This window comes from Nelumbo lutea, chromosome 6 (assembly GCF_056320005.1).
Source record: "Nelumbo lutea isolate HS-2025 chromosome 6, American lotus-T2T, whole genome shotgun sequence".
Taxonomy (NCBI): domain Eukaryota; kingdom Viridiplantae; phylum Streptophyta; class Magnoliopsida; order Proteales; family Nelumbonaceae; genus Nelumbo; species Nelumbo lutea.
In genome coordinates this window covers 34665313-34692558 of record NC_142689.1, presented here as the reverse complement: position 1 = coordinate 34692558, position 27246 = coordinate 34665313, and the positions used below count along the sequence as shown (strand labels likewise).

The 27246-nt window shown below is 39.0% G+C and overlaps 1 protein-coding gene across 3 annotated transcripts; it reads right to left on the bottom strand.

Annotated features, from left to right (window-relative positions):
• On the bottom strand, positions 1-26423 carry LOC148848487 (ubiquitin family protein). Of its 3 annotated transcripts, XM_088950621.1 has the most exons (8): positions 26023-26298; positions 16191-16323; positions 10876-10958; positions 10697-10775; positions 10503-10612; positions 3401-3465; positions 694-775; positions 1-142 (listed from the first exon to the last, which is right to left on the bottom strand). In XM_088950621.1, the coding sequence occupies exons 1-8, from the start codon at positions 26128-26130 to the stop codon at positions 134-136; spliced, it is 669 nt and encodes a 222-aa protein (XP_088806747.1). In that variant the 5' UTR covers positions 26131-26298; the 3' UTR covers positions 1-133. The 3 variants fall into 3 exon arrangements, with proteins under 3 accessions (XP_088806747.1, XP_088806745.1, XP_088806748.1); XM_088950619.1 differs by lacking the exon at positions 1-142 and having other exon boundaries at positions 436-775; positions 26023-26423; XM_088950622.1 differs by lacking the exon at positions 1-142 and having other exon boundaries at positions 436-775; positions 16251-16323.
• Between the last annotated feature and the right edge of the window lie 823 nt (positions 26424-27246).

The window sequence follows — 27246 nt, the reverse complement described above, 5'->3', positions numbered from 1 at the left end:
CAAACATAGCCTTAAGGAAGATGATTTAATATGGAAGTGGCTGTAAACTGAAGACTGGATATCACAGTTCTCTGGCATTGGTAGATAAAATATCTACCCGGACTTGAACAGTTGAGCTGGAATGGCGAGTCAATCAATATCCCACAAGCAGAAACTGATAGTTACCTTCTTGACTTGCCTGTTTATTAAATATGGGGGGTATGAAGCAGAATTTGATTGGATGTTATTTTGTTCCATTTATTGCAACTGTCTCTTTATTATCATCAGCGACCATATACAAGAAAGCATAACCAAGTTGGATTTCTCAATGGATACTGCCCCTCTTGCCCTTTTATCCCAAAATCATTGTTTTCCAAAACCCTAGAAAAAAATAAATAACTGTTCATGCTAAAACATAAACCAAGGCCAAGGTTTTCAGCTGGGGAGACCATCATATCATGAGCATGATTTTTCTGGTGCATTAGTCAATCTTTTCCACCAATCTTCAGTACATTTTCAGTATGCAACATTTGGATAAAATTATGGCGTTGAACAAAGAAATACCAGTTGAGAAAATATATTCCTTTTGGAGCATCATACTACATCATTGCAAACATCGTTCAACTACCATTTTATTCTACTTTTGGATAGATACAGGGTTCTAAAGGAACTTGGATGATGGCAAGCAACAATGTAGGAGGCTTATAGCTGACCTGTCCGTATGTCTCTGTCAAGACGATCTGCATTAAGTGTCCCTGGAAGCTCTCTGAAGTCTTCGTTGAAGATGGAATATGCACTGCAGATAAAAATTACATTAACTGATGAATGGTTCTTGGGATCACAAACAAGGTGAAAGAAAAAAATGGAATACCCATTTTTTGACAAAGAAAAACTATACTGTCAGAAGGACATGATAATGGAAGAGCTTTGTCCAATCAACCCCACCAGGAATTTTGATAAACACGACCTGATTGTTTACCACCTTTATGATACCAGTTGATTGGTTACAAGTCTTCCAGTAAGGTAATCAATGTTGACTTTGATAAGACCAGAAAATAAGTGAGAAACAAGCACAAGCAAGAAAATAACCAGCAAATTACAAGATGGGTTGAGTAATCATCTAACATTTTCCCAATTCTAATATCATTTGTATCTTTTACATTAAGCACAATTTCTCCAACAAAGTATAGCCTATTTTTCATGGAAGCTACAAAGAACAACAATGATAATAGTTTGCCAATGGGAAAGCATGTGGTCAGACATGATGCATAATATTTTACAGGGAATGAAATGAATAGAACAGAGAATATGTGTTAAACAGAGATCATGATATCATCCAAGGACTACAGTTCTGTAACTTGTTTCATGTGTTAAGCTAGTCCTAACAAGATCCAGCTTGTAAATCCAGAAGTAAATACCCAAATATGTGTAATTGTATATTATTTCTTTACCTTGAATCATGGCATATTCATATAGCAAGAATTTGACTTGGTCTGATTACAAGTTAACAACTAGAAAACCTTAGCTTCTATTTCTGACTGGACAGGTATCCCCACCCCATTTGGTTTGTTTATATAATAATAATGCAAAAAATCAAGCTAAAAATTTATACTTTTTAGCTTGACTTCTGCAGCCTAGGTTAATGTACATAACAAGGATAACTCCATCATTACAAGAACAATTTAAAGTACAATTAATAAATCTTGTAGTATTTCTTAAGGGAAAAATATTGAAGCATTACAATCTTTATATTCTACCTCTAGGAGGTGGCTGAAATACTTCTGGTGAGCAATGCCGGATAGAAAGAAATACCCCTTATTTTTAAATTCAAGAACCATTTAAGTTTAATAAAAAATAGGAACATTTAGGTTGTTTGGAAATTTTATTGAAGGGGAAACTAGAGAGGCATATGCATAAGGAACTCTAAAGTTACAAACTTATGACCATGTTCTTATTTTCAGATGCCTACAAAATCAATCACAGAACAACATCCTGTCAGAAATAAAATAATAAGAAAGCTTCTTTTCATTATATGGAGCTTTGGCTACAGGAGAAGTTCTTCACAAGCATATTAGTATATGCTCAAATTAGTTCTCTCTGAGGCTAAAAATCCGACACCATCTCCCGGAAGCTCTATGAAATATTAATCAAAATTGAAACTTAGTTTAAATATATTCTTAATTTGAACTAAGAAAGGATACATCCACCCGAGTACATTGAGTGACTACATAGGGCTATACAAAAAGAAGACAAAATGTTTAGAGTCTCCGCATCAAAAAAAAAAAAAAAATCTGAGAATGGACTCCAATAAACTGTTTCTGGATAGAAAGCCGCCATGGGTGTAAAGTTCCTTTGAAATTCTTGCTCACCACATCCATATTGTTTTGCCTGTTCTCAAAAATTCTTTGGCTCCTTTCTTTACAAACCACCCAGATGTACATCATGGATAATACACCAAAGAATGTTCCCTTTTCTGCTTAGCCCCTGAAGTCTCCACCCTTGAAAAAACTGAATTAAGGAACTGGGATGACAAGATTACAGGCTGAAGCAGGAGAAAGCCAAGGACCAAAGCTGACATGTGAAACTGAAATGGATGAAGAAGTGATCTGAAGATTCAACCTCAGAGCCACAGACTGCAGGTATTTTCAATCCAATCCATACCCCTTTTGATCAGTTTATCAGTGGTTAAGTATTTCCCAAGGGTAGCAGTCCAGATCAGAAAGGCTATCTTGGATGGGATGTATTTACTCCAGATTTTTTGACCAAGGGAAATCAGCCACCTGCTGCTGATGGGATAAAAACCTATAAAAAGCTACCTTGGAGAGGATGTATTCAACAGACTTTTCCCAAATCCAGACTCTACTGTCAACTGCTGTAGTCCCCAACTGAATTCCCTGGACCATATTTTAACATAAAAAAATGGAGATGAACTCATTTTGAATATCAGTACCTCCTTTTCTATCCATATCCATTTTGCATTAAAATGGAGATGCCCTGGATCATGTTACAAAAAAAATGGAGACTTTTCCCAAATCTAGACTCTACTGTCAACTGCTGTAGTCCCCGGTTGAATGCCCTGGATCATCTTTTGACATAAAAAAAAATGGAGAAGAACTTATTTTGAATATCACTACCTCCTTTTCTACCTATCTTCATCAAAAAAATGGAGATGACCTTATTTTGCATTAAACTGAAATGGAGATGACCTTTTTTATTTTGACAGGTAAGAATATCTAGTGACATGTTGACATGAAATTCTAACAAAATGAGCAAATTGAAGTGTGGTGTTGCAAACATGTTGGTAGCTTTATGAACAAGGTGATATTCACTGCTCCGTCAAGAGCCTATGAACCCATGTCTAAAGACTCTAAACTTAAAAAAAAAAATATGTGACTACAAGGTCCAAAATCAAAATTTATACCTGAGTTCTCCATGTTGCCGCTGTCCAAGATTTAGGAAAATAAAAGAAAATCCCGTGCCAAGTATCTGTATAAAATACCACAAATAATAACTAATTAATTCCACTTTTACAAATTACTCTTCTTGCATGATGTGACAGTATTTAAGGATTGAATGGGCCTCTATGATTTAAGTACTATAAAATGCAAATGACAATGTATTGGGCTACCTATGGGTTTATGTTACTATTATCAGCTTCATATGTGCAACAATTTTATTCCCCAAAATGTCCTCAAGATAATCTTCCTACCAATTCTACAAAATGCCTTTTTCTTTCTGTATTTTTTAACTAATACATCAAAGCCAGTCATGACTGCCATAGAAAGCAAGAAGTATTCCAACTCACAAAATGGACAAATCTTACAAATAAAACCTGCTTAGTACAACTTTTTCTACTCCAGACAGGAGCTATAAGAGGATATTAGGCTAAACCCAAGGCACATCAGGAAAGGAGAGATTAACACACACAAAATGCAGGTGGTTGACCGACTTTCCATCCACTAGAGAAAGAAGAGTGAAGTATAATAGTTAACAGCAAGAGTGATGGCTAGGGGTGAGCAAGAAAAACCGAAAAACCGAAAAACTGACCGAAACAGAACCAAAAATCCAGTTAACCAAACCGGTCGGTTCGGTTTCAGTTCAGTATTTTAAAAAACCAAAGGTACCGGTTCGATTTTGGTTAACCCATATAGAAAACCAGCGGTTAACCGAACCAACCGGTATACATATATTTCTATATATTTTATATATATTTATGTATATTATATATGTTGAAATAATTTAGTTATTTATGTTAGGGTCTGTTTGGTTAGTTAAAGCCTTTTTTTTATTTTCTGTTATCGTACTTCACTTACAGCAGGGGCACAGGTGTCTTTTCCCTTCTTATTTTTGTTGCCCTATATAATATAATAGAAGCTGGCGCCGCCAGTACTGTTCCATTGCTCCAAACCTTTTCTTCTTCCTTTCTTCCTTCTTCTCTTCTCTCTTCTTCCCTTCTCTTCTCTTCTTCCTCATTTTTCAATTGGATTTATTGCCAAGATGGTATCAGAGCAAGGCTGTTGAATCTGGGCGATCAAGTTTTCTCTTCAAGTTGCTGAATCTGGGCTGATCAAATCAGATCTGCAACTGGTACAACCCTAAAGCTTTTTTTTTTCTTTTATTTCTTTCCTTGGTCGTGTACCAAGTGGAGAACAAATGAATCCAAACCACTGAATGTCGGTAGACTTTTGTGAGGGTTATACCTCTTTTATTTGTTGGATCGTGTGACCCTGTACCTATGAAAAGGTGACTGTAGGTCACAGATGACCTGTTTTCTCTGCTCGTTAGTCTGATTTCATGTGTGTTAGGATCTCTCTTATTGATTAATGCTGTGGAACTTACTAGAAAACCAGTAGGCTGGGACTGTTCTTCATGCAGATCTGAAAATCAGTCTCGCCATAGTTCTTCTTTGGAAATTGTTGTTGTTTTCCAATTTAAGTCCAGAACTGAATTGTTGTGTTTGGAGTTTTTTGTTGATATAAGGAGGAATCCTAAGTTGAGAGTTTAGATAAAAAAAAACTCTGTGTTTACCATGTCGTCTAAGAATTCTGCTACTTTAGAGATTTCAGGGAGCCACAATGGAGTGAGTGGGGGAATGGATATGAATTTCCCCATGGCTGTTATTCCCTTTGATGGTCTAAACTACCTTGAGTGGTCTAGGGGAATAAAACTCTACATCACTGCTAGGGGGAAAATAGGGTACATCAATGGGAGAGTGAAGGAACCGAAGAACGGAAGTGCTGAATATGATAAGTGGAACCAAGAGAATAGTATGGTGATGTCATGGCTCTTGGTTTTCATGCTGCCACAAGTAAGGAAAGACATTTATGTGAGCTGAAACTGCTTGTGAGATATGGGAACAAGCAAAGTCCACCTATTCAGAGCAAAGACACTATGCCAAGATATACCAACTGCAAGCTGAATCCTCTACTTGCAAGCAGGGGGAGAGGAGTCTCTCGATGTACTATTCTGATTTGACATCGATATGGAAAGAACTTGATCACTACCAGAATGTGAATTGGAAGTGTGATGAAGATGCAAAGGCATATAAGTCACTTGTATCTCAACAACGGGTCTTTGCCTTCCTCCTAGGGCTGAATCCTTCATATGAGTCTATAAGGGTGCAGATCTTGGGTAGTAAAGACTTGCCATCAGTTCAGAAGGTGTATACTTTAGTGCAGTCAGAAGAGACTAGAAGAAGTGTGATGAATTGTGCAGAGGGGGAGTCAGTTGCCCTAGCTGTCCAGGGAAATTCAGATACAAATGTCGGAGGTGCTTTTAAGAAAGGTGACTCTCAGAAGAGAACAGATGATAAGAGTAAACTTTGGTGCACTCACTGGCAGAAGACAAAACACACCAGAGATACATGTTGGGATCTCCATGGAAAACCTAAATGGGCATAGGATTTGGGTAAGAAGTCAACACCTGATCAGGGCAAGAAACCAAGTCAGCAGAATCAGAAAAAGTATAACTCAGCTAATATGGCATCTCAAGAGACTAGTCCATTGGTAACTCAGGAGAGGCATCTCAGTTCTGACCCTAAGGAAGAAATTATCAACTCCTTTCGTGACCATTTGGAATTGTATGGTAGGACTCTCCGCCAAATGGATTCTGGTCCTACTCCCTCTACCTCTTTTGCGTCTACATCAAGTAACACTGTCACTGCCTTTCATATGTCATCTCATACTACTGATTCTCCTTGGGTTATTAACTCCGGAGCCTCAAACCACATGACTGGTAAGTCAAATTTATTTCAGACATATAACCTTCTCTCTAGGAGAGATAAGGTGAGACTAGCTGATGGTTCTTTCTCTACCATAGCTGGCCAAGGCACCATACCTCTCCCACTCGGCCTTACCCTTTCTAATGTACTGCATGTTCCGAAATTACCTATAAATTTGTTGTCCATTAATAGTATTACTCACTCCTTGAACTGTTCAGTCACTTTCTTTTCGTCTTCATGTGTGTTTCAGGATTTGGCCTCGAGGAAGACGATTGGTAGAGGAAGCATGGTGGATGGTCTCTACATGTTGGAGAATAAAGCTAGTCTTGTGGCTACAAAGTCCATGAGTTCGTCCAGTGAGAGTCAAGCCTATTTATGGCACAATCGTCTTGGTCATCTTTCTTTTGAATCATTAAAAGTTATGTTCCCAAAGTTGTTTGAGTCCTTGTCAGTGAGTCAGTTACAGTGTCAGACATGTCAATTGAGTAAACATTGTAGAAGTTCTTTTCCTTTGAGAAATAAAAGATCTGAATTTCCATTTCATATTGTTTATTCTGATGTTTGGGGCCCTGTTACTCTACCTACTGAGGCTAGATATAAGTACTTCATTACCTTGATTGATGATTACTCTAGATACACTTGGGTTTATCCTATGTGATCTAGAGATGAAGTACCATAAATTGTGAAAGACTTTCAACGCATGGTGTTCACTCAGTTCCAAACTAAAATCCATATCTTCCATTCGAACAATGCGAAGGAATACTTCCATAGTGATCTCACGGGGTTTTTTGCTTCGAGTGGGTCACTTCAACAAAGCTCTTGTGCCAAGACACCCCAACAAAACGGTGTTGCTGAACGAAAGAACCGCCACCTTCTCGAAGTAGCTCGTGGCTTATTAATTCGTATGAATGTGCCGAAACGTTTTCGGATGGATGCAGTTTTGTGTGCTACATACATCATCAACAGTATGCCATCTCGGTTACTAGAGTATAAGGCCCCACATTAGCTTTTGTTTCCTATAGCTCCGTTGTCCACTATTCCGATGCGTGTTTTTGGGTGTCTTTGCTTTGTCCATAACTTGTCCCCTACCTTGTGTTTTCCTTGGTTACCCTTCATCTCAAAAGGGGTATCGTTGCTATGATCCTACCTCTCACAAGTACTATGTCTCCATCGATGTATCCTTCTTTGAGAATCAACCTTTCTTCTCGGTTTCTCCTCAGGGGGAGAGTAGGGTTGAGGAGAAATAGGCAACTCAAACTCAACTACCTCATCTACCTGATCCTCCTCCATTCCGTGTCTTTCATTGCTGCCATAAATGCCAGCAAAGTTCAAGAGCCATGGAACTTAACACTATGCAACCAACATCGTCAGATTCGCCAGAGGCAGATCCTTCTCATCAGCCAGGTACACTTGCTCCTATTGATATGCTTGTTCCTTTCAATGTTGATTCCCCTGTCATTAATGATCTTGATGTTCCTATTGCTAAGAGAAAAGGTGTTAGATCTTGTACCACTAATCATCATATCTCCAATTGTTTGTCCTATGATCACATTTCACCTTTATTCCGTGCATTCCTCTCTTCTGTGGACAGTGTCCCCATTCCTTAGAATGTGGCAGAAGCTTTATCCAAACCTGAATGGACAGATGCAATGTAGGAAGAAATTGATGCATTACACAAAAAATGACACTTGGGAGTTGGTGGATCTTCCTGACCAGTGGGTTGCAAGTGGGTGTTCACAGTGAAACACAAGGCTAATGGAACTGTTGAAAGGTACAAGGCTATATGGAGTGGACTATGCAGAGACTTTTGGTCCAGTAGCCAAGATGAACTCTATCAGGATTCTTCTTTCATTGGCAGCAAATCTTGACTGGGAACTACACCAATTGGACATCAAAAATGCATTCTTGAATGGTGACTTGGAAGAGGAAGTGTACATGACCCAACCTCCAGTTTTTGTGCCAAAGGCAATGAACAAAAAGTGTGCAGGTTAAAAAAATCTTTATATGGGTTGAAACAATCACCTCGGACCTGGTTTAGTAAGTTCCACTTAGCAGTTCAACATATGGGGTTCAAACAATGCCAGTCAGATCACACTCTATTTGTGAAAAAAGGTGAAGGGAAAATTGTAGCTCTAATTGTGTATATGGATGACATAGTGATCATAAGAGATTGGGAGGCTGAAATACAAAGACTAAAAAAATTCTTAGCCACTCAATTTGAGGTGAAAGATCTAGGCCCCTTACGTTATTTCCTTGGAATTGAAGTTGCCCGCTCTCACAAGGGCATCTTTATTTCCCAACGGAAATATGTACTAGATCTACTAGAAGATACAAACAAGTTAGGGGTAAAACCAATTGACTCACCAATTGAATCTAATCATCAGCTGGGAGACAGCAGGGAGAGTTTTTGAAAGATGTGAAGAAGTTCCAGAGACTTGTAGGGAGACTCTTGTATTTGTTTATGACCAGGCCTGATATTGCTTATGCAATGGGTGTCCTTAGTCAGTTCATGCACAATCTTAGGACAACTCACTTTGAAGCTGTAGAGAGGATCCTTAGATGCCTCAAGAAGTTTCCAGAAGCTGGTTTGTTCTTCCAGAAACATAGACACTTAAAAATGGAATTATATACTGATGTTGATTGGGCAGGGGTAGTTGATGACCGAAAGTCTACCAATGGGTATTGTACCTTTGTAGGAGGAAACCTGGTCACATGGAGAAGTAAAAAACAAAGTGTGGTGGCTAGATCTAGTGCTGAAGCAGAATATAGAGCGGTGTCTCATGGGGTTGCTGAAATCATGTTGATAAGAAATCTGTTAGGTGAATTAGGTTTTGCAGTGAGCAACCATATGTCACTCTACTGTGACAATAAAGCTGCTAATCCAGTCCTGCATGATAGGACGAAACACATTGAAGTGGACAAGCATTTTGTTAGAGAAACTTGTAAATGGAGAAGCTTGTGCTCCATATGTCAACTCAAAAGAACAACTTGCAGATATCTTCACCAAAGGTCTTCATCATGTGCGGCACAATGATTTGTGTGACAAGTTGGGCATGATTGATATCTATGCTCCAACTTGAGGGGGAGTGTTGAAATAATTTAGTTATTTATGTTAGGGATCTATTTGGCTAGTTAAAGCCTTTTTTTTTATTTTCGGTTATTGTACTTCACTTACAGCAGGGTCATAGGTGTCTTTGCCCTTCTTATTTCTATCGCCCTATATAATATAATAGAAGCTAGCGCCGCCAGTACTGTTCCATTGCTCCAAACCTTTTCTTCTTCCTTTCTTCCTTCTTCTCCTCTCTTCTTCCCTTCTCTTCTTCCTCATTTTTCAATCAGATTTATAGCCAAGAATATATATTTTATATTTTCTATATATTATAAATTAATAAATATGCATTATATATAAATATATATTTATAATATATAATATATTATTTATTATTTAAAATATAATGTTATATATTTATTTTTTTATTATATATTTATATATTTTTTATAATATATCATAAATATAAAAAAACTGAAAAACCGACGAACCAAACCGGTCAACCAGTTAACTGATCGGCTTTGGTTCAGTTTTGGTTACCGGTTTTCCAGAAGCTAGTAGGACCAGTTCAGTTTAAAAAATAAGCCCACAGTTCGGTTAACCGAACCATGAGCACCCCTAGTGATGGCCGAACCTAGTTTAGGTTAGATTTCAGCACTGAAAAGAAGACAGAAAAGAGAAGAAAAGTGCAGAATATAGAGAGAAGAGAGAATACAAAGAAAAAGATAAAAAAAAAAGGAGCAGAATAGAATAGTCATGCCACCCCACTCAATGCTATTTATATGAGAAAGAATAAAAATGAGTACAATGACAGAAATGCCCCTGCCACCTATAGCAGAGAACAAAACACTACATAACAGTAAATAACAAAGTTATAGCATAGATAAAAACAATTAAAACATTGTGGGGACCACCATTAAGTGTTGATCTACTGTATTTCTACAGTAATATTATCACCAAGCTGACAAGTTGGTTAACCATCAGTACTTTGTCAAGTGAGGTATTTTTAAACATATAAAAGAAATCCTTTGAAGGTATATGGTAAACTTAAAAGTAAGTTTCTGCAAACAGAATTGGTTTTTGATAATGCAATTTTTCATGCCTATGATTTCATCTCGTTTATGTATAAGGAAGTCCAGAATTAGGATTTAAACCTATCAAAAGACCCTAAACTAGGTATCAAATAGAAACATTTACTAGGAAATTTATCATGTTATTAACAAAGAAAAATTTTGAGAAGATACATAGACTCACATATAGGGGTCCTATGTCTAATCTATACGCAATAGGTGCCAAAATAAACCATAGAATGATGAAGACCCACGCCTTTTGACTCATTGAGAAAATTGCCATCAACAGGATACCTATAAATATCAGTGAAAAGAAAAGGTTATGCAATCTGGTAAGCACATTCAAGTACAAAAACCATATTTTAAGTGAATACTCACGAGGTAACTTCAATTTGTCATGAAGAAAAGAGAAAAGCCTCTTCTTCCACCAACTTGATGATTCTGGAATCTGAAACTTCTGAAAATTCACAAAATATAAGAGGGAGATATTTATTAAAACATTTAAACTGGTATGTGTAATTAGTTCAATGAAAGTACAAAGTTGTTGAGTTACTAACCAGATCATCATCGTCGTCATCGTCATCAAACCCATCATTCCATTGAACAGGAGATTTTGGTTTCACAGCTACTATCAGGGAATCTGGTAATGTAACAAAAGTCAATAAATTGAAAACTCAAACAAACAGATGAAACAAAATCTCTTGTAGCATGGACCATGCTCTGCAAATTGTCAAATTGGAAATGGTAGAAAATCAATAATTGAGTGGGAATTAAAACCTATCTAACTTAGCACTAGTGCAACCAAGTTAATGCAGAGGTGATGCGTTGTTTGTATCCTGCCTACTTAGGCATCTGATGCAAATTGCACAAACTCATCTTACATGCATAAAATACTATTAATTATACAAGGACCATCTTTTTGTCATTGATAACTAAAATTCCATTAATTGAAATTAGTATTAAATATGTACAGCTGCCCAGAACAGCCCGGATTAGTGGCTGTGAAGAACCCAATTTTAATTCCTCTTTACAAAAAGGCATAATTGTATTTATCCCTTCCTTATCTGTACAACATTGGAAACCACCCCCCTCCCCCGAAAGAAAAAGCCAATTTCTATAAACCCCATTCTTTTCAAAGGAATCAGCAAACCTGTTTACTGATCTGTGAACCCATTAAAAAGTCTAATTCCTGTTTCTCTTGTCATTGCTTTGATCTGCCTTTGCATGCACCAGTAGTGTGACGTTTCTTTATAAAAAGACCATCTAGTCCACATTACTAAGTGCCCTAGTTCCATGCTGTATGGCAGGTGTGCACAACCTACAAAGACATGCAAATGATAGCCTTCAATAAAACCAGATAGGCATAGATCTGTAGCTATATGAAAAGGTCCTTCCGTGTCCTAATTCTATCACGAACATCCATAATAGAGTTCATATCTCTAGGGACAATTTATCAATGAAGCCAGTTTGTGACACTATACCAACAAGTCAAACGTGAAGTAGATTCATATAACCACAAAAGAGAAAATGATCAACAAGAATACACACCTCAGGAGGTCATCAAATCCCACATTTACTATGGGAAGTGACCTGAAAAGTTAATCAAAATGACCCAAATGCTTATCACATGGCACCTTACGATTCAAGAAATGCCTGTGTCAGTAAGGCACTACCTTTTTAGAGAATGACTTTCTTCTCAGGGTCACTAGCAAGCAAAGTACTCAATTTGGCATCGTCTGAAACTTCAAATAATGCATATTGGTAGTGAGATAGTAAGACTTTGTATTTCTTCCAAGCATATATTTGAGAAGTTCTCTTCTTAACGATTAATGAAATACAAATTTAAAAAACAAAAATCCATTTTAGCATAGAGTTCTTTGTTAGATCTTATTAGTTCTGCAAGCAGTTAACTGCATGGCTTATCAAAGCTTCCATAAGTATTGATAAAATTCAGATCTGTACTGGCTTTTTTGAAGAATAAGATAAAAACTCAGATCTGTGCTGGTTTTAGTTCCAGAATAACAGAGAAAAAGAGAGAAGAGAGAACGAATAGATGGAAGAGAAGAAGTAGAAGTGAAAGGTTGGTTCGAACTAGAGAAGATAGACTTCCCTACAAAATGACCAAATTAACCCTCTAAAGCTGACTCTAACACTCCCCCTCAAGCTAGTGAGCATATGTTATATAGTCCCAGCTTGTTAGTTGTTACATATGTAATCCACTATTCCTCGACTCAACCCTTGGGTGAACAAGCCTGCCCATTGACTTCTTGTATTTAAATATGTAGTACTTATCACTCCACCGAGCACCTTCTCTCTCACAAAGTGACAATCAATGTTAGGAACCTGCCTAACTCAGGGCTCTTCGAGGGGCCAACCTCCTGAATTCTTGGAAGGAGAGAGAGAGAGAGAGAGAGAGAGAAAGAGAGAGAGTTTAATGCTGAAAGAGTCATTCCCTTATTCCTTTTCTGATCTACTACTTATAGTTTCACAATCTTGATTGTTACAGTTGTTACAAGTGGATGGCAGTTGTTACAAGTGGATGGTTAGTTGTGCTGATGTGGCCTCCTCTTGTAAAACTGATTAACTGCCTTTTGTTCCTCTTGTAAAACTGATTAACTGCCTTCTGTTGGTCTGTTCCAGCAGTCTTGACAATCCCCCCTTCCTTTAGAGCGACCTTGCCCTCAAGGTCTAATGTAGGAAAATTTGATTGCAGATCTAAGTAGGAAATTTTGAGTCCATGTGCATGAATATGGGCTGATCTGGATCTCCTCTTTGCTTTGTCAGTGTTGCAAGACTGATGGGCCTTGGGCCCTTGCATGTTTACCCTTGTAGATGGACTGTAGAGTTTCCTGATGTGAAGTCCATGGTGAGACGGGCCCAGTCACAGACCATGGGTCCTAGCTGTCTTAACCATTGAATGCCTAGCACAACGTCTGCTCCACTGAGATGGAGAGGATATAGGTCCACCGCAAACTGATGACCCTGAATCTTTAGTGGTAGGCCCATGCAAATGCTATTGCAAGATAGGTTGTTACCGTTGGCCACATGAACCGTAAAGGCCGTTGTTGGTTGAACCGGAAGTCCCATTTTATCCACCAAGACTTGAGTTATGAAGTTAAGGGAGCTGCCACTATCTATGAGGATAGACACTTGGCGTCCTAGAATCAGCCCTGCAACTCTCATTGTTTAAGGGGACGCAAGTCCCGTAAGGGCTTGTAAGGATATTTCAGGCGTGCCATTGGATTGTATTTCCCACCCTGGGTTAGATTCTCTGCAACCGGTGATGTCGTCTTCCTCTTCAGCATCTATATGGAGGAGAAACGTTTGTTGTTTCCTGCAGCGATGGCCCGGCTCAAATTTCTCTTCGCAGTTGTAACAGAGACCTTTGCCACTATGAGCTTGCATCTCTGCCCAAGTCAGCCGTTTGAAAGGAACCAGTGGGCCTAGGCCCAATACTCCTTCCTCCTTGTCTGGTGTTGTCGTCCTTTCTTGCTCCCTTCTTGCTTCTGGACCCCATGGTCACTGCACCTTTCTTGCTCGACTGAACTTGTCCTCATACAATCTTGCTAGTGTTGCCGCATTGATGACCGAAGTGGGCTACATCGCTTTCACTTCCAATCGCAGTTCTTCTTTTAGGCCGCCGACGAAGCTTCCCACCAACGCCTTCTCCATCCACCCTTGGACTCTAATGGCCAGCCTTTCGAACTCCATCTGGTATTCCTTTATTGATCCCACCTTCCGCAGCTTTGCCAAATTTTCATCAAGATCTTCGAACCCAGATGATCCAAAACAGACAGTCATGGCGTCTGTGAAGTCTGCCCAGGTTTGACGAGGGTGCCCCCTTCTGTACCATTGAAACCAGAGGATAGCTTCCCCTTCAAGATGCATAGAAGCCAGAGCTACCCTATCTTACCCCGGTATTTCATGGTAATCGAAATACCTTTCAGCTCTGAGAATCTAGGGAGTTGGGTCGCCGCCTGAGAAGATGGGGAAGTCGATTTTGGCTATTCTTGTTGCCGCCCCTATTCTGCGGTTGTTTTCATTGTTGCGCTCTTCTTGGCTTCCTCTATCAGTGCTCGTTGCCCCCTGCTCCAGTCGAAGGAGGAGAGCAGTGAAGCCTTCCTTCATTTCTTTGAGATCTGAAGACATTCGATGGATCTCTACCTCCATCTGATCCATTCGATTGTCTACTGACATGTTTCTTGTGTTGGTCATGCTGGCTCTGATACCAAATTGTTAGGAACTTGCCTAACTCAGGGCTCTTTGAGGGGCCAACCTCCTGAATTCTTGGAAAGAGAGAGAGAGAGAGAGAGAGAGAGAGAGAGAGAGAGAGTTTAATGCTGAAAGAGTCATTCCCTTATTCCTTTTCTGCTCTACTACTTATAGTTTTACAATCTTGATTGTTACTGTTAGAATGTTAGAGTGATGTTCGACTGATAAGAGTTCTTATTAGCCCAGTCTTATGCTTAACTTATCTTGTAACTGGGCCTGTGTTAATGGGCCTAATCCTGTTTAGTGATTTAAGTCATCTGGGTGTCCCATCACTAATCAGGGGCATCCCAGTAATTTCTTGTACCTTGTACTATATTCATCTATAAATAAAAGACTGGTCGACTGCCTAGTACAGTTCGACATTCTCTTCAGTTTTGTGGTTCTCTTCTCCTCCTTGCTACTTCGAGTATAGCTCTTCAGATTACAGTTACAGTTGTTACAAGTGGATGGTTAGTTGTGCTGATGTGGCCTCCTCTTGTAAAACTGATTAACTACCTTTTGTTCCTCTTGTAAAACTGATTAATTGCCTTCTGTTCCTCTTGTAAAACTGATTAATTGCCTTCTATTGGTATGTTCCAGCAGTCTTGACAATCAACTTCTATATATTTTGTTCTCTCATGGAAAACTAGATTGCAAGAAATGTGGACTATAGCTTGGTTGTCACAATATAGCTTCATAGAGGTATCAATCGAATACCCCATCTCTTGTAAGAGGTTCCTCAACTACACTAGTTCACAATATGCTTCTGCGTTACTTCTTGCTACCACCATCTATTTTTTGCTCTTCCATGTCACCAAATTGCCCCCAAGAAAAGTACAATACTTTGTATGGACCCCCTGTCAGATATTGAACTAGCCCAATCAACATAATGTATCCCTTTATATCAAGGCTTCCTCCACTCTTATATAACAAGCCACGACTTGGAGTAGCTCCCTTCAAGTGCCATACAATCCTTAGAACTGCATCCCAATGTGGAATCCAAGCATTCTGCATAAACCGACTCACCACACTAACTGCAAATGAGATATTTGGCTGAGTAATGGTTAGGTAGTTCAACTTACCCACTAACCTTGTGTACCTCCCAAGGTCTTCAAACTCCTCACCTACATCACTACTCAACTTGACATTTAGTTCCATGGGTGTTTTAGCTGGTTTGTCACCCAACAATCCTGTCTCCTCTAACAGATCAAGAACATACTTCCTTTGACACAGATTAATACCATAAGACAAAAGATAGATTTCTCTAGTCAGCCAAATTGTTATTTATAGGGTTTCTAATTAAAACATAAAGATTGTTGTGCCCCAACTTAAGTGTGAGGCACCACTTAACCTAAGATATAATAAATATTACACCACACTCTTAACATAAAACAAAATGACCAAAATACCCCTCTACAGCCGACTCTTAACAAGTATTGTTAATTGTATGACTTCCATTAACCATTAAACGGTAATTTCAAGTTTTCAACTTATGCATAATTTACATTCCTTGAAGCTTTGTATTGACATAATAGTTAACAATCTCACAAGCATAGAAACTAACACAGAAGACGGAATTAAGTGACTAAAAATTTGGTAAGATCATGGAATTGAACAGAACCTCCATCCTTAAGATGAAGTTGCACATCATCTCCATTTTTCTTGTCATGCAATGTCTCACCACGCAAAATAAGCTTCAAATGATCAACCGGTAAATGGCCATCTTTTGGAATCAAATTTCTTAAATCCTGGACCTGATCATGGTATAAATGAACATGGTTTTGCAATGTTAAATATCGTGAATATCATCTAATCAAACACAAGAACTAGATAGAAGTTTCTTGACAGTTCTCAGAAAAATTTAATGTCCTACAAAACTAACTAAAGATGGTTGTGGATAACTTATTTATTGGATCCTGTACTTTTGCATTAAACATTTTACACAAGACAAATTCAATAAAGTTTATAGGGAAATACCTTAATCAAGTTACAAAAATATTGCTAGTTAATTAAAAAGGTTTTAGGATTGCATTTATGCCATTAAAAACACTTATAGACATGTTCAAAAGAAAAGATAAAAAAAGAAAAACCATAAGTGAATCTCTCAACAAAAACAGCCTAAGTAAACTACAAGGTATTTAGATTCGTTTCCAAGTTAAGGAGGTGCACAAAACATCAGAAAACATTTCAATTTATTTGTTTCAACAGCCAATAAATTTTCAGTGCACATTTAACATGAACTTTCCATGTTCTAATTTAGCCAAAGTAGCTGAAAGATTCTACCCACACCAAAAAGTTACTTGAAGCAATTGCATGATATTTATGTGCGCAATTTAACCATATGCTAAGATACTTAAATTTTCTATGCATGTAATAAAGTGCAAAGAACAGGTGTAATAACTTCACAAAGAACTTCCATTGGATAAGGAGCAAAACATGAGGGAGATAAGAACTCTGGCAAGGGAGATGAATGCAAGATTTACATGGATGCATAGATTAGCCAATGACATGGCTGATTCTCTCTTTCTTTCTTCCCCCTCTTATCTCTTTCATCTACCTATCAGGCCCTCATATGTTATTATTCTTAATTATAGAAAGTATTGACTAGAAAGTAGAAAGAACTAAGTGCTCATAATTTAACAATGGATATGATACTGAACACACTGAATGGTGAAAGAGGATTAATGTAGCCAACCCCATACGGGATAAGGCTTAGATGGAATGGCAAAACAAGATTCATGTAGACGACTACATATTGTTCGGACAAGTCTTAAACAATATGGCATTGAACAAGACAGAGTGGCATAACACAATTAATATAACCTAAGGGCAGAGTCTTTGCTTAAAGGGAAGCAAGAAGCCTAATCTCTGTTCAATGTATAGTTGCTTAAAGAACAGAGCATTGCTCACATGACACAGAACTGGGACTTGATTATGATGAGACACTACTGATACCATAAACCTTGATTAATTCAGTCCTGAAAGCTATGGCTATTAATAGGGGTGCTCATGAAAAATCGGAAAACTGAGCAGAAACTGGAAAATCTGAACTGAAAAATCCAGTTAACTGAACCAATCAGTTCGGTTGGTTAACTTATTAAAAAAAAACTGCAGCTAATAAAAATAACCAGTATACATATAGAATATATATCACAAAAATAAAACCCAAACTGGTCAGCCAGCTAACCAATTGATTCGGTTCAGTTACAATTTGAATTTTTAAGAAACTGATACGAACAATCCAGTTTCAAAAATATGCTCACGGTTCGGTTGCACCCCTAGCTATCATAGAGAACCATAATGGCCATATTACAGAGCAGAGGAGAAACATAAGACTGAACTGAATGTTGGAGTGTGTAAAATCCCTATTTGATTCTAGGTTAAAGTAGAGAAAAAGAAGAGAAAGAAGAAGAAGAAGAAGAAGAAGAAGAGAAGAAGAAGAAGGAGGAGAAGAAGAAGGGTTCGGTCAAATGAGGAAAATCAGTCCTCTCTAGTCAACCCACTTGTATTTATCTCAAAATAAGTTTGGTTACAAGAAAGACTATATTGCCCCTCATAAGTGATGGAACACACAACTTAGACCTGAATAAAACAGACCTTTCACTCTCACACAGATACACCCAAATGACCAAAATACCCCTGTACTGTGAACTCTAACACTCCCCCTCAAGCTGGAGAGTATATGTCATATAGTCCCAGCTTGTCACAAATATAATCTACTCTGCCTCGAAACAATCCCTTTGTAAAGAGATCTGCCCACTGATTTCCCGAACTCACATGAGATGTGGTTATCACTTTACTGATCACTTTCTCTCTTACAAAGTGACAATCAACCTCAATATGCTTGGTTCTCTCATAGAATACTGGATTGGAAGAGATGTGAACAGCTGCTTGGTTATCACAGTATAGTCTCATGGGTTTGTCAACTGAGAACCCCATCTCTTGTAGCAAGTTCTTCAACCATACCAGTTCACATGTGGTATGAACCATAGCTCTGTACTCAGCTTCTACACTACTTCTTGCCACCACTGCTTGCTTCTTGCTCTTCCAAGTTACAAGATAGCCACCAAGGAAGGTACAATACCTTGTAGCTGATCTCTTGTATGATACAGAACCAGCCCAATCAGCAACTGTATACCCTACTATCTCAAGGGGCCCTCCACTTTTATATAGCAAACCACGGCCTAGAGCACCCTTCAAGTACCTAACAATCCTTAGAACTGCTTACCAATGAGGAATCCGAGGATGTTGCATAAACCGACTCACCATACTCACAACAAATAATATATCTGGACGGGTAATGGTCAGATAATTCAACTTTCCCACCAACCTCCTGTATCTTCCAGGATCATCAAACTCCTCACCTGCATCAACACTCAACTTAACATTCAGTTCCATAGGAGTCTCTGTTGGTTTAGCACCTAACAAGATTTTCATATTGAAGTGGTCTTGTAGAAATTTCTTCAACCTGTCAATCCCTTTACTGTCACTCCCGGTTGTGACAACATCATCCACATACACCACTAGCAAGATTTTCCCATCTTTTGAGTCATGACTAAACACATAATTGTCTACCTGACACTATTTCATCCCAAAGTTTTTCACTACTTCACTAAACCGGCCAAACCACGCTTGTGGAGATTGTTTCAATCCATAAATTGCCTTTTTGAGTCTACAAACCTTACCATCCTCCCCCTGAGAAACAAACCCGGTGGTTGCTCCATATACATCTCCTCAATGAGATCACCATGCAGAAAGGCATTTTTAATGTCTAGTTGCAAAAGAGGCCAATCATACATAGTAGCTAAGGAAATCAGCACCCAAACTGAACCAATTTTAGCCACAAGAGAAAATGTCTCCATATAGTCCACACCATACAACTGAGAATAGCCCTTGGCCACTAACCTGGCCTTCAATCGTTCCACACTGCCATTTAGGAGATACTTCACTGTGTAGACCCACTTACACCCAACAACATGCTTACCAAGAGGAAGAGCAGTGAGTTCCCACATGTGGTTGTGTTGTAGAGCAGATAATTCCTCTTCTATTGCTTGCCGCCACCCTGGGGAAGTAAGGGCTTCCTGGACAGTCTTGGGAATGGAAACAGATGATAGCAATGATATAAAGTTGCGATGAGAAGCTGAAAGGTGAGCAACGGAAACATAGTGGGAAATAGGATGAGAAGTACAAGTGCGTTTACTTTTCCGCAAGGCAATAGGAAGATCAAGGTCCGAGGGAGAAGAAACAACCACAGGATTTGTCGACAAGAGCTGGATTGGAGGAGGGGCCGGTGCGCTTCCGTGTGTATACACTTGTCTAATTGGTGGCCTCTCAGTAGTAACTGGCATGGGAAGAGGAACTACAAGGGGAACTGCAACTAGAATGGGAACCACGGGAAGAGGATCCTCAACAATGACAGGAAGAGGAACTACGGGGGAAGGAGAAGGAACCACAATGTCCGAGAAAAAAGGAACCGATTCAAAGAAGGTGACATCGGAGCACACAAATGACTTATGGGAGTTAAGGTTATAGCACTTATACCCTTTCTGAGTCCTGGAGTATCCAAGGAAGATACACTTAATAGCTCGTGCATCTAACTTGTCTAAACCAGGACCCAAATTTTGAACAAAGCAAACACACCCAAAGATTCTCGAGGTAAGAGGAAACAGGGACAAGGTGGGAAACAACACGGAGAAGGGGGATTGACTTCCAATGATGGACATGGGCATCCAATTGATGAGAAAACATGATGTGAGGACAACATCACTCCAAAAACGCTTTGGCACATTCATATTAAGCATCATAGACCGAGCAGTTTCAAGGATATGTCGATTTTTGCATTCAACTACACCATTCTGTTGTGGGGTTTAGGAACATGAGGTTTGATGAATTATCCCATGATGCTCTAAGTATTGCTGAAATGGTGTTGAAATGTACTCTTTTGCATTACTAGAGCGAAGAATTTTAATATGAACACCAAACTGTGTACGTATTTTAGCATAAAATGTCTGAAAAATGGAGAACGATTCACTGTGATCTTTCATAAGATAAATCCATGTCATTCTTGAAAAGTCATCAACAAAAATTACAAAATACTTATAGCCATTTTGTGACATCACTTTGATTGGACCCCAAACATCAAAATGAACTAAAGAAAAATGACTAAAAACACGACTATCAACTCTTTGACTGAAAGAGACTCTATGATGTTTCCCAAGCTGACACGATTCACAATCCAACAATGAAAGATGACTCAAAGAAGGAACCAGCAACTTCAAAGTTTTGAGAGAAGGATGACCAAGTCTGCAGTGCCATTGAAGAAGAGTAAGAGACAACTGAAAGGCTACTAGAGGGCCACCACCATCAAGGTAATACAATCCACTTGCCTTATGCCCTCCACCAATCTTCATCCCCGTCTTGAGATCCTAAAACACACAAGAAGAGGGATAAAAGGTTATGGAACAATTAAGTGACTTGGTTAATCTACTAACAGACACAAGGTTAAAAGGGAACTTAGGAACATATAAAACAGATGATAAGGATAAGGAGGAGAGATCGACATCACCAACACCACAAATGGGAGATGTAGAACCATTAGCAAGAGTAACTGTTTGAGATGTGGAGGACTGAGAAAGAGAAGATAATACATTTGGATTCCCAAACATATGGTCCGAGGCTCCGAAGTCAATGATCCAGTGTGAAGGTTTGGAAGCCAAGCAAGTCATACCTGAATGGGCAAGGGTAGTTGTGTTCTGCTAAGAAGATGTCTGAAGGAACTGCTTATAAACTGCACGAGGTACACTCACCATCTCCTTCCTAGAAGCACCAGTAGATGTGGAGGGAGTCTGATCAGTTTGCTGATTTTCACTAACTGTACCACTGCCCCTAGTCACAGCATGGTTAGCCCAAGTGTTGGGTGGACCATGTAAATTATAGCAAAAATTAACAGTGTACCCCTCTAATCCACAGTATGTACACTTCCTATGAGCATTACTTCTTCCTTTACTACGACCTCCCCTTGAGTCTCGACCTCCACTCCGGCCACCAGCATGGTTAAACATGGGACCACCTCGGTTTCTTGGAAGTCCACAGCCACCACCACCACCTCTATTTCCACGGCCTCCACCCCTAGCCACCACTAAACCAGATCTGTCTGAGAGAAAATAATACTCTATAGACTCAATAGATGTCCTCCTAAGACGGGCAAACACTTCTTCAAGTGAGGGAAGGGCAAAACCCCCCAGTATTTGTGCACGGACATCAAATTGCTCACGTTGTTGTTGCTTAACCTGAACATCCGGTGTTAGAGGATGATACACATTAAGCTCATTTCGAATATTCCTCAAACTTGCATGGTATTCTTCCAAGCTCTGGCTGCCTTGCTTCAGATTGAAGTACTCTTGGTACAACTGATACACCCTAATTGTATTGTCTTGCCCGAAATACAGTTTCTTAACATGACCCCAAATCTCTTTAGTTGTATCTAGGAACATAAAGTTCATACTGATTTTTGGCTCCATGCTATTCCACAACCATGTCATAATTTGAGCATCCTCCTGCTCCCAATCACTAAACCCTAGAGAGTCAGAGGAAGGTTTTTCCTCTCTCACATGCTTCACCCTCTTCTTGGCCTTTAAGAACACCTCCACCGACTTGGCCCAAGGCACATAGTTCTCACCATTCAGCTTAATGGATGTTATTTGAACATTCAAATAATCTAGAGAGATCATAACCCCAGTTTTGTTGTCACTACCATCTTCGGTTGACGACATTTTCAACTAAATCTGCTCACCTCACAAGGAAGTATGAACACCACCACAGAAATCAGTATGAACACCACCACGTGACACAAGGTTTTACTTTCAACTATTCAGAATCATCCACACACCATTCAACACAATACAACCACCACCACACCACTGCTGTCATGAACTTCAGCAGCCAAAAAGCCCTACTTTCAGCACACATACAAGGTAAAAACAAAGGAGAACAAGGCTGATATGCATATTAATCACTTCACACCACCACAACAAAATATTTTGAACTAAAACACGGCATTTACATCCACTACTTGGGTGAAAAACAAAACTGTTAATACCTGTCCACAAACAACCCTCTTCGTATCACAAAATAGAGGGCATCTAGTACACCACCTCAACGACCACCACCACAGTAACTAGAGGCATACTCACCTCCAAAACCACAAAATGACCACTCCTTTTTGGCCTTTTGTCGAGCTTCCACTCAGGCTAGAAGAAAATCGAAGAAAGCTGAAATGGTTGGCGGTGAACCCAGGAAGAAGACAAATAATGAGGAAAGAAGAAAAAAAGGGAAAAGAGAACTAGGTTTTATCGCTCTAATACCATGTAAAATCCCTATTTGATTCTAGGTTAAAGTAAAGAAGAAGAAGAGAAAGAAGAAGAGAAGAAGAAGAAGAAGAAGGAGAAGAAGGGTTCAGCCAAATGAGGAAAATCAGTCCTCTCTAGTCAACCCACTTGTATTTATCTCAAAATAAGTTTGGTTACAAGAAAGACTATATTTCCCTCATAAGTGATGGGACACACAACTTAGACCTGAATAAAACAGACCTTTCACTCTCACACAGATACACCCAAATGACCAAAATACCCTTGTTCTGTAAACTCTAACAGAGTGGAATAATTCAAAAGCTCCACATGTTTGGAGCATAATTGTCCTTTTATCCCATTTATGAAAAACAACATCCTTAAAACAAGCAAATAACAGTGCCACTATCTCCAATTCACAACCATTTATCTTCCTTGCATGAGATAGTTGATCTTCTATTTCTATTCCCTATCACCTCCACATCATTCACCATAAAGGAGCTCCTAAAGACTGTTACCTCTTAATTCTCTAAATTGATTATAAGCGGGATATCATTATGTGCTGGTTAGCTTAGTTGGTAAAGTGTAGGTGAAGAATGAAACCAATGTCCTAGGACTAAATCCAGCATTTGTCGATCCTCAATACTGACTATGGACCAATGAGCCCTTGCATTCCCTCCCCCCCCCCCCATTTACTCAATTTACACCTTAATCTAGGGGTGTTCAAATTTGGATGATTAACCAAAAGCCAAACTAAACTGAAGTGAATAAGATAGTTGGGTTCGGTTAATTTGGATATTGGTCAAGTTGGTTTACATTTTCCTAAAATATCGGTTTTTGGTTTCAGTTCGGTTTGGTCAAAATTTTCAACCAAGCCAAACCGAAAACTGAATTAATATAATATAAATACTAATATGTTATATAAATATTTATATTTATATCTTAAACCTAAGTTCATAATCCCTAAATACCCCCAACTAAATTTTAAATCCCCATTCCCATATCCCCACCAGCCCACCACCTCACCCCACCCTATGTGCATGTCGTGTCCCATTCAAGTTCTCAAAAAGAAAATCTAATCAATTAGGAAGTTGGAAATTGGAAGTGGAGGAGACAACGACGCTATTGCATACTCACGTTGAAGACTGAAGAGTAAACACTACAGAGGAAAAGCTGACTGCTTTAGTATAGGAACAGTTATCTTTTGCCTTGGTAATTGGTATTCCATTGCTTTGGCAACTCATTAATAGGCCCAACCCAACTGAAAACCAAACCAAACCAAACAGAGTTCAGTTTGGTTTGGTTCAGATCAATTTTGAGATCTAGTTCGGTTGATGATAATGGTTAACCTGAATAGTCGATTAGGTCTTAGTTCTAACTGAACTGACCAATTGTACACCCCTACCTTAATCCTTCTTTGATTACTTTGTATTGTACAAACATGAGCACTAAAAATAATTTTTCACTTGGTATCTTATCAAGAGATAGGGACAGGCAAAAAAACACAGCATGGGTTGAGGTTGTAAAAAATGATATAAGAGATCACGATTTAATCATGGAAATGGCCCTACATAGAGTGGAATGGTGAAAAGGATGTAACCAACCTCATATGGTCTTGTTAAGTTGAATTGCATTTGGTAGATGACCATGAAATTTAGTGAAAGCCTTGGCCATAAATTAAACTGTTGGGATAGAATTCCAAACGTAAGGTTTATATCTTCCTTCGGGCCATTAACCTTTGTGTTTGGATTTCACACCCTTCCGGTAAGTTCTCAACCAAATCCTTTTTCAGGGCTTTTGTTCCAGGGCAGGATGACTCCAAGTTCCCTTTCAAACAGATTTGGTGTTCTCATTTTTCTTCCACAATTTCTTTTTTTTTTTTTTGTGTGTGTGTGTGTGTGGGAAGTGAGCTTGACGAGAATTAACACTTGTGACCTCATTCAAAGGAAGAACAGAGGCATAATTCCCTCATGTGTGCATTTTGTGCCTTTGGGACAGTGAATCAACTAAGCACATCCTTCTTCTTCACCATCCAGAAACAAGGAAAATTTGGCATTTTTTATGAGTCTTGTGAGATACAGCTGGGTACCTCCCAAGCACAGGGTGTACATTCTTTGACAGTGGCAGGGTAGAGGCCTTGGAAGAAGAGGAAAAACTTATTGCTGTACTATTGTACATGTTGTGATGTGGGGGTGTGCGAAGAAAGAAATAATCGAATATTTGAAAACAAATCCAGATCCTTTGAATACTTGCTTTCTCATTTAACTTACTTGTGTAACTTATGGGTGACGAACTCTATGGACTTCAAAGGAGTTTCGGTGAGTGATTTGCAAAGGAATGTATCTGAGTTTCTGTATTCCTCTCCTTTGACACCAATCTCCCTCCAGGTCCTTACCACACGGGAAGAGGTGGAGAAGTTAAGCTTCAAAGGAAGTTCTACAGGTAATCTGGGTGAATGGGGGGATTGGAAGTGTAATCCAAGAAAGAGATGGAAACATTTGTTGGACCTTTAGTGGCCCAATTGGGTCTAATGACTGAACAAAGGCTTAGAATAGCAAGAGCTCTGGGTATAATTTGCCTAGCCACTGAAGGCGATTCAGCAAATACTATAAAATGGCTAGGAGAAAAGATGGTGGCGCGTGGAGGTTGGCTCACCATTTGGCTGAAGCAGGAGATAATACGGCTTCGATGAGTGTAGTTATTAGCTAGATCCCTAGGGAGTTAAACTCAGTGGCTGATGATTTAGCTAAAGCTGGTGTCCACAGAGACTTGTATGGTAACAGATCTCCTTCTATATATGTAGTTATTTTGGTGTTTTCTGGTTGGTTCTGTTAAACATATCTCATGTACTCCACTTTTTTTTTAATGAATTAGAAGTTACAGGAATGTCTAGCTTCGAGTCTTTAAAATTTTCGCGAGACCAAATTCAACAATTGAAACGTTGGATTAGATCATTAGACGGAAATTGCATCAGGTAGTGACATTCACAGGACTCAACCTAAATACCCATCTTACATAAAAGTAGATTCCTCATTCACTACCAATCTGAAATTATGATTTGCTAATCTAATGACAGAATAAATTAAGAAGATGAGAGTGAATGCTTACTTTTATGGAAGACGGGACTTTGATGCGAGAGGGACGGGCGGGACCAACGGTTTTAAGAACGATCTCAACCTCGTCTCTACTATCAGTTTTCTCAGAATTCTCTGCCATGCCACTTTACTTAATTCACCATCGCCTATTCGCCTGGGATTTCTGTATCTTTCTTCACCGCGGCCACAGCTGCCGCTGCCCGTTCGCCCTTGGTGAAAGAACTAAGAAAAGAATGGAAGATTGCTATTAACAACGTTGGTGCAGCTTTCTAATCTTTTAGCTGTCTCCGAATCTACTGTTAAACGGAAACGTGTTTAACCGGCTACGTAACCAATCGTGAATAAACACGTCTGTATTCTGTACACATGGCATCCCAACACTATTGGGATCTCCGGATCTGCAGAATTGTTTTCACTTCCATTCAAACATGTCACAGTCGTTTTCTTACGGACGATTAGACCTGTTCATGTTCATGGGCCGGGTAGCCCGACGGCCCGGCCCGCACCCCGGTCGGGCTTTGACATGTAATTAGGCCCGCGGACCTGACCTCGGGCCCAAAACAGCAAGCCTGACTGTGTTTTGGGCCGGGCTTGGGATTTATCAAAAAAGCCCGGCCTGATTCAGCATTATATATTTTATAAAATATATAATATGTATTTTATATAATATAAAAGATATAATATTTATTAGAATATATATATTAATAATTTAATATATACATTTTTTATTTTTTTCTTTATAATCTCTCTCTCTCTCTCTCTCTCTCTCTCTCTCTCTTCAACCGCTTCAGCAATAGCAGCGACATGAGCTAGATTTCGGGCTCAGGCCCAGGCCTGGGCTTTTTATGAGAGCTGGGCTTGGGCCCAAGTTGTAGGCCTGATGGTCGGGTCGGGCCCAGGCTCGGGCCTTAGAAAAATCTATTAATGCAGAGTGAAAGCCCGGCCCGACCCATGAACAGGTCTACAGACAATAAATAACAGTGTTTTCAACCCGTGTTGACTCAATCTAATTACGAATCTGGTTTTTTGAAATCCTTTTGTTTAGTTAGAAACTATTACAGTTCAACCATTGATACATGCAACATAGTCATTGGGTCGGTTTTTAAAACGTTAACTAGTAGGGACCCGTGAATAAATATTTTTAATAAATTTAGTTTTATTAATAATTTGTAGTAATTTTAATAATTTTATTCTTTTTATTATTTTTAAATGAAATTTTGATTACTTTCAAAATAAA

Coding starts and splice junctions, on each gene's coding strand:
- LOC148848487 (XM_088950619.1), bottom strand. CDS start 26,130: ATGGCAGAGAATTCTGAGAAAACTGATAGTAGAGACGAGGTTGAGATC. Junction 16,324..26,022: donor AAGTCCCGTCTTCCATAAAA/GTAAGCATTCAC, acceptor TACCATGATCAG/GTCCAGGATTTAAGAAATTT. Junction 776..3,400: donor CGGCAACATGGAGAACTCAG/GTATAAATTTTG, acceptor TTTTATCTGCAG/TGCATATTCCATCTTCAACG.